The sequence below is a fragment of the Mobula birostris genome, chromosome 12 (genome assembly GCF_030028105.1).
Source record: "Mobula birostris isolate sMobBir1 chromosome 12, sMobBir1.hap1, whole genome shotgun sequence".
Lineage (NCBI taxonomy): Eukaryota > Metazoa > Chordata > Chondrichthyes > Myliobatiformes > Myliobatidae > Mobula > Mobula birostris.
In genome coordinates, this window is record NC_092381.1 from 19,097,970 (window position 1) to 19,106,709 (window position 8,740).

General features: G+C 43.1%; 1 protein-coding gene across 1 annotated transcript; it reads left to right on the forward strand.

The window, feature by feature from the left end:
- Positions 1 to 6,283: 6,283 nt before the first annotated feature.
- LOC140206262 (optineurin-like) lies at positions 6,284 to 7,666 on the forward strand. Its single transcript, XM_072274590.1, has one exon. It carries the CDS (start codon positions 6,321 to 6,323, stop codon positions 7,305 to 7,307), a length of 987 nt encoding a protein of 328 aa, XP_072130691.1. The 5' UTR covers positions 6,284 to 6,320; the 3' UTR covers positions 7,308 to 7,666.
- Positions 7,667 to 8,740: the final 1,074 nt, after the last annotated feature.

Below are 8,740 nucleotides of genomic sequence, written 5' to 3' on the forward strand. Positions count from 1 at the left end.
TTATTCTACAGATTTACTGAGTATGCTGACAGGAAAATGAATCTCAGGGTTGTATATAGAAACATAGAAAATAGGTGCAGGAGTAGGCCATTCGGCCCTTCGAGCCTGCACCGCCATTTATTATGATCATGGCTGATCATCCAACTCAGAACCCCGCCCCAGCCTTCCCTCCATACCCCCTGATCCCCATAGCCACAAGGGCCATATCTAACTCCCTCTTAAATATAGCCAATGAACCGGCCTCAACTGTTTCCTGTGGCAGAGAATTCCACAGATTCACCACGCTGTGTGAAGAAGTTTTTCCTAATCTCAGTCCTAAAAGGCTTCCCCTCTATCCTCAAACTGTGGCCCCTCATTCTGGACTTCCCCAACATCGGGAACAATCTTCCTGCATCTAGCCTGTCCAATCCCTTTAGGATCTTATACGTTTCAATCAGATCATATATATGGTGATATATATGTACTTTGATAATAAAATTTACTTTGAACTTTGGGAGTTTATTGTCATTCAACCGTATATATGTATACCATCAATTGAAACAACATTCCTCCAGACCAAGGTGCACAATACAGTAACTCACAGACAACCAAGTAATATTACCGCAAATGAATGAACAAATAATAAAATATATTTCAGAAGGCTGACATTTAGCAGAAGGTGCATTTACAACACGTCCAAAAGTGAACAGTGCTACTGGTGCTGCATACGTGATGAGACCTGGGTGGTAGCATAGAGTTCAGTAGTCTCACGGCCTGGGGGATTAAGCTGTTTCCCAAAGTAACAGGCCTTGTCCTAATGTTATGGTACCGCCAGCCTGACGGCAGAGGATCAAAGAGATTGTGGGACGGATGGGAGAGGTGGGCAGGGTGGGGGGGAAATCCTTGATGAGATAACTGATAAAGTGCAGGATATGATTATATTATTCTGCAATATTTACTTTGGTTACTGGCAAATATTAGAAATATAGAAACAATGCTAACCGTCATAATAACCATCAAGAGTGTCCTGTCTGGCTGCATCGTAGTGTGGTACGGAAGCTGCAAGGACCCTACAGAGGATAGTAAAAACTGCTGAGAGGATCACTGAAGTCTTCTTCATCCCTATTTGTGACTTTTGTCAGCGGTGTTGTTGACAAAGAGCCCGAAACATTTTTGAGGATCCCTACTACCCATCTCTTTTACTCACTATTGTCAGGAAGGAGGCACAGGACTAGGACTGCCAGACTGGGAAACAGCTTCTCCCCTCAGGCTGTGAGACAAATGAATCACCTACTACCACTGAGATCTCGTCACCAGGATAGCAAGCTGTTTACTGTTTACTGCACTGTTTATTGTTTACTTGCGCTGTGCACTACATTTTGAATTATATTTTATTAACTTATTTGTGGTAATATTTTGTGCTGTGTGTGATATATGTTTTGTGGGTGCACTGTGGTCAGGAAGAATTGAATTGACTTTATTTCTTACGTCCTTCACATACATGAGGAGTAAAAATCTTTACGTTACATCTGTCTAAATGTGCAATGTACAATCATAGTAATGTATCATGATTTACAAGAAATGGAACAGTCAATGTAACATAGAAATACACTCAAATCAGCGTGAATTAATCAGTCTGATGGCCTGGTGGAAGAAGTTGTCCCGGAGCCTGTTGGTCCTGGCTTTTATGCTGCGGTACCGTTTCCAGGATAGTAGCAGCTGGAATAGATTGTGGTTGGGGTGACTCGTGTCCCCAATGATCCTACGGGCCCTTTTTACACACCTGTCCTTGTAAATGTCCTGAATCATGGGAAGTTCACATCTACAGATGCGCTGGGCTGTCCGTACCACTCTCTGCAGAGTTCTGTTCTGTGCAGAACATCGTTTCCCTGAGATGACAATACAGTCAGATGAACCTGATAATGTTAGAAAATCAAAAACAATGCAGATGCTGGAAATCTGAAGTAAAGTGTTGGAAACCCTCGACAGGTCAGATCTGGAATGTTAGTTCTGTATTTCTTCACACAAATACTAGCTGACCACTTAAGCATTTTCAACTTTTTCAGTATTTTCTTTGGCAATGTTAGTGAAGTGTATGATATGCTTTAACATGTAATACGAGAATTAAGTGAGCACATACTGTTCATAGAATCAAAATGCAAACATGTGTTTACCTAGTGTATGATGTTGCATTGCTTCAAAGGTAAAGTAAATTTTATTATCAAAGTACATATATGTTACTATAAACAACCCTGAGATTCATTTTCTTGTGGGCATACTCAGGAAATGTGTAGAATAGTAGCTATAACAGGTTCTTGAATCATTGAAGAATCAATAGTAATTGTTCTTGAACCTGGTGGTGCGAGTCCTGAGGCTCTTGTACCTTCTACCTGATGGGAGAAATGAGAAGAGAGTATGGCCTGGGTGGTGGGGATATTTGATGGTGGATGCTGCTTTCCTACAACAGCATTTCATATAGATGTGCTCAGAGGTTGGGGGGGCTTTACCTGTGATATACTGGGACAAATCCATTAACTTCTGTAGGACTTTCCATTCAAAGGCATTGGAGTTTTCTTACCAGGCCATGATGCAGCCAGGCCAAAGTTCAAAGTAAATTTATTGTTTAAGTCCATATATGGCACAATATACAACCCTGAGATTCTTTTTTTTTTTTTGCCTGCATACTCAATAGTTGGTTGGCAACAATCTGCCTCGAAGGACAATGGGTAACGATGATCATCATCCCAAGCCTGGATGGAAGGTATGGAGATCCTGAGATGCCCAGTCATCAAGATCTCCGTCTCGGTCTCACCAGTGTACTCCAAAGGAAACGTATGATTAGATTAGATTATGAGGACACACAGTCCTCGTTTATTGTCATTTAGAAATGCATGCTTTAAAAAATGATACAATGTTCCTCCAGAAAACTATCACAGAAACACAGGACAAACCAAGACTAAAACTGACAAAACCACCTAATTATAACATATAGTTACAACAGTACAAAGCAATACTGTAATTTGATAAAGAGCAGACCATGGGTATGGTAAAAAAAAATCTCAAGTCCCGATATCCGCATCATCTCACGCAGGCGGCAGAAGGGAGAAACTCTCCCTGCCATGAACCTCCAAGCGCCGCAAACTTGCCGATGCAGCACCATTGGAAGCCCCCGACCGCAGCGGACTCTGAGTTTATCCGAAAACTTCGAGCCTCCGACCAGCCCTCCGACACCAAGCACTGAGCACTATCCTCTGCCGAGTGCTTCAACCCTGCCCCGGCCACCGAGCGACAAGCAAAGCCGAGGACTCGGGGCCTTCTCCTCCGGAGATTCTCGATCGCACAGTAGCAGTGGCAGCGAAGCAGGCATTTCAGAAGTTTCACCAGATGTTCCTCCGTGCTGTCACGTCTGTCTCCATCAAATTAGGATTGTGCACGGCACCCTATGAAGCAATATGTTTGGCACCAGCTTGACCGCAGCAGCAGCTGGAAAGATGTTCAATGACGTCCAGCCACCTTAGGGGGTCCACTCCAAATCTGCTGCCTGGGTTTACTCACGTAACCCTCACCTCTCCTGAGACTGCCCACGAGGCAATGGGACTATTTACCCTTTGCTGGGGATCTGGTTCATGAGCACCAGGGTGTGTCTACACATCAGTGGGCCTAGCGTGCTGCCTGTGCAGGGGCCAGATCTCCTCCCGTCCTCTGTAGTTCATCCTGAGTCCAAAAGTAGCTCAATTTTTCTGTGTTGCCAGCAAGGAAGCACTAATGAGGCCTGCTGTTGGAGAGGCAGGGAGAGACTTACACATTCAGCTCTCCTTTTCACAAGACTGCTAGCCAGCGGTGGAAGCTGAGAGTGTCAAGTACTACCCACTACACTACCACACTAGACACATTACAATGACCATTTTGACACCCATACTCAATAAATCCATAGAATAAAGACTCGTACGGCCAGATTTGGGAACAGCTTCTTTCCAACTGTGATAAGACTGCTGAACGGATCCTGACCCGGATCTGGGCCGTACCCTCCAAATATCCGGACCTGCATCTTGGTTTTTTTTTGCACTACCTTACTTTCCATTTTTATATTTTCTATTTATGATTTATAATTTAAATTTTTAATATTTACTATTGATTTGTAATCCAGGGAGCAGGAAGCGCAGAATCAAATATCGCTGTGATAATTGTACATTCTAGTATCAATTGTTTGGTGACAATGAAGTATAATAACCATAACAGAATCAATGAAAGTCGCACCAACTTGGGCATTCAACTAATGTACAAAATATAATAAAACTGCAAATACAAAAAAGAATAAATAATAATAATAAATACGAGAACATGAGATGAAGAGTCCTTGAAAGTGAGTCCATAGGGTGTGGGAACATTTCAATGATGGGGCAAGTGAAGTTCTGTGAAGTTATCCCCCTTGGTTCAAGAGCCTGATGATTGAGGGGTAATAAATGTTCCTGAACCTGGCGGTGTGAGTCCTGAGGCTCTCGTACCTTCTTCCTGATGGCAGCAGCAAGAAGAGAGCATGGGCCGTATGGTGAGGGTCCTTGATGATGAATGCTGCTTTCCTGTGACAGTGTTCCATGTAGGTGGGCTCAATGGTGGGGAGGGCTTTACCTGTGATGGACTGGGCTGTATCCACTTCACAAAGTAAAGTGGACCAAATTATTCTTAAACTGAATGAGATGAATACATTTGCCAGAGTATCTTTCCAGAAGTTATCAGAAATTGGGGTGATCTCACAGAGGTACATAGAACTGTGAGGGACATGTATGGAAATTGCAGCAAGACAAACGTTAAGGTAATGTGCAAACAAGGATAATTTACAGATATACCATACAGGATCAGAAAAGCCTGCAGAGGCTTGTAAACTCAGCCACCTCCATCATGGGCACTCGCCTCCCCAGCATCAAGGACATCTTCAATAGGCAATGCCTCAAAGAGGCAGAATCCATCATTAAGGACCCCACTACCTAGGATATGCCCTCTTCTCAATACTATAATCAAGGAGGAGTTATAGGAACCTAAAGACACACACTTATTTAAGGACATCTTCCCTCTCTCTACCATCAGATTATCCTAGGATGTGTCTGAGCATCTGAATGGATCATGAACCCAAGAAAACGACCTCACTTTTTGCTCTCTTTTTGTACTACTTAATTATTTTTTAATATTTCTTACCGCAACATAGTAATTTTTATGTATTACACTGCTGCTGCAAAACGACAAACTTCACGACATATGTCAGCGATAGTAAATCTGATTCTGATTAAAAGACCTCCAAGAGGACCTCAACCCTGTTGTGGGATTTGGAGGCTTGCATGCCTCAGTGACCCAGGAGCTATGATGGCTGGAGCCAGAGACTTGTGCTTTGGCTCTTGGTAGGGTCACCCATGCCAAACAGATCAAAGGGTAGAGGCCAGACTAAGAGTGGTCCACCAGTCCTCCAGGTTTGAGACTTCAGCTCAGGAATAACAACCCTGACTGATCAAAAAACAATTGTTACGGAGAAAGCAATGTAGGATCCTTCTCTACAGACAGTGATGGAGGACCTTCATTGCTGCCCTAAACACCAGTGCTGTAACAGGAATTAACGTAGGACCATAGGACCATAAGACATAGGAGAAGAATTAGGCCATTTGGCCCATCGAGTCTGTTCTGCCATTCAATCATAGCTGATCCTTTTATTTCTCCTCCTCAACCCCATTTCCCAGCCTTCTCCCTGTAACCTTTGATGCCATGTCCAATCAAGAACCTATCAATCTCTGCCTTAAATACTCCCAATGACCTGTCCTCCACAGCTGCACGTAGCAACAAATTCCACAAGTTCACCATCCTCTAGCTAAAGAAATTTCTCTGTATCTCTGTTTTGAATGGATGCTCCTCTATCCCGAGGCTGTATTGTCCTAGACTGTCCCACCACGGGAAACGTCCTTACCACATCTACTCCATCTAGGCCTTTCAACACTTGAAAAGTTTCAATGAGATCCCCCCTCATCCTTGTAAATTCCAGCAAGTACAGACCCAGAGCCATCAAACGTTCCTCATATGATAAGCCTTTCATTCTTCTAAGATGAGGAGCCCAAAACTGTACACAATACTTGGGGTGAGGCCTCACCAGTGCCTTATAAAGACTCACACCCCTGCTCTTGTATTCTAGACCTCTTGAAATGAATGCTAACATTGCATTTGCCTTCCTCACCACTGACTCAACCTGCAGGGTGTTCTGCACAAGGACTCCCAAGTTTCTTTGCATTTCAGATTTTTGGATTTTCTCCCCATTTAAAAACCAAAATCCAAATGAGGTTGAAGTATTGAAGTCACAAGTGATGTCATTAGTAAAAGACTTGCAGGAAGTCCAGAACAAACTGGATGAAGCTGAAGACATGAAGAAGTCTTTTCAAGCAAGATGTCTAGAACTGGAACAAAAGCTGGCTAGCAATCAGGTAGTTGTGGAGGATGTGAAGCAACTTAATTATTCCAATGAAAAATTGAAACTGCAAGTGGAAAGCTTGCAGTCTGAAGAAAAGATTTTGCAGTCAAAGTTATTTGATGAGAAAGTGGCACTGGTAGAGGAAAAGAGAAAACTTACACAAATGCAAGCTGCCTATGATACTTTGTTTAAAGACTATGAAAATTTGTTGAAGACTGATGAAGAAATGAAAATTAGAGAGAGTAAACAGAAGGAAACACTTTCTGGACTTGCTGCTGAGCTGACTGTTGCTAAAAGAACAATGGAAGAGAACCAGAAAACAGTTAATCAGCTGCAGCAAACTGTTGCCCAGCAAGCTGATGAGTTAAATGTGCAGAAGGCGCAGAATGCGGCTTTGGTTGACATCTCTGCTCAGTTAGAAGTGGCTGAGAAAGCCTTGGTGGAAAAGCAACAAAAGATCGATATAATGAAGCAGACCATCATCAAACAGGAAGAAGAAATGGAAACCGTAGCTGTATTCAAAGCACAGGCTGAAGTTTACAGTGTAGATTTCCATGCCGAGAGAGCAGCTCAAGAGAAAATTCATGCAGAAAAGGAGGCCATGGCTGAAAAGCTGGACCTGCTGCTGAAAGAAAACACACAACTGAAGGAAGAGCTGGACACATTTGGCAGGCAGTCTTTAGCAGAACTTCAGCGCCGGCATGGAAGTTGTGGGTCAGTGACTGAGGATGATGATGCATTACAGCAGCAGGGAGTGCGAGAACCCAGAAACCCCGGTTGGGAGCACCAAGGTATTCTGCCAGAACACGCTTGCCCAAAGTGTGGGATCGTCCTCCCTGACATCGATACCTTACAGATCCATGTCATGGACTGCATCATTTGAGCATGTTCTCTTTTAAGAGACTGTTTTCACTATGCATACACAACTTTTCATTATTTGGCTGGTGGGGTGTGAGAAGAGAGGGTCGAGGATTAACTAATATTTTTATTCAATATATTTTCAGATTAGTAAACGTGAAAATTCTTGTACGATGCTATTTTAATATATGGTGTACATTTATTTTGGGGTCTGTAAGGAAATGTACCAATGGAATGGACTATTGTTTACATCTGGAAATTGCACATTAACGAATCTGCCAGAAAGTGCTTTTATAATAGGGGAATTGAGGGTATTGGGGAAAAGGCAGGTAGGTGGAGGTGAGTCCTTGGCCAGATCAGCCATGATCTTATTGAATGGCGGAGCAGGCACAACGGGCCAGATGGCCGACTCCTGCTCCTATTTCTTATGTTTACTTTTACTTAAAATATTCTGCATGCTTATTTCCTCTACCAAAGTGCATGACCATGCATTTTTCAACATTATGTTTCATTTGCCACTTTTTTGGCCTTCTGTATCCCAACTGTTTCCTCAACACTACCTGCCAATCTTTGTGTCACCTGCAAACTTGGCAAAAAAGCTACCTATTTCATCATCTAAATCATTTTTATATAGCATAAAAAGAAGTGGTCCAAAATTGACCACTGCGGAACAACAGACAAGGATCCTTTTATTCTCTGCTTTCTTCGAATCAATCATGTTAGTAACTTTTCTGTAATTTTTTTAAAGCGTGTCATACCAGACATTCAGCCATTCCTGTCTGGCACATGGTGTCAGGATTAACCGGGTCACGTTATAAACGTTCCTGACTCGACCCTTGTATTTTTTACGAGGCCGAGTGGCTAGCTCAACACTCAACCCAGCACGGATGGAAAGTGTGCTTGGGGGTGGCTCGACCTGGATTCGAATTCAGGAACCTTCGCTCCAGAGTCCGGCTTTGATCTCACTGTGCCACCAGCCGGCCTTTTCTATAATACAATGGGCTCTTAGGTTGGTAAGCAGCCTCATGTGTGGCACCTTGTCAAAGGCCTTCTGAAAGTTCAAATATACAACATCCGCTGCATCCCTTTTATCTATCCTACTTATAATCTCTTCAAAGAATTCCAACAGGTTCATCAGCAGGATTTTCCCTGAAGGAAACCATGCTGACTTTGTATTATCTTGTCCTGTGTCACCAAGTACTCCATCACCTCATCCTTAACAATTGACTCCAACATCTTCCCAACCACTGAGGTCAGGCTAACTGCTCTATAATTTCCTTTCTGCTGCCTTCCTCCTTTCTTAAAGAGTGGAGTGACATTTGCAATTTTCCAGTCCTCTGGCACTATGCCAGAGTCCAATGATTTTTGAAAGATTATTTCTAATGCCACCACAATCTCTAATGCTGCCTCTTTCAGAATCCTAGGGTGCAGTGCATCTGGTCTGGGTGACTTATGTAC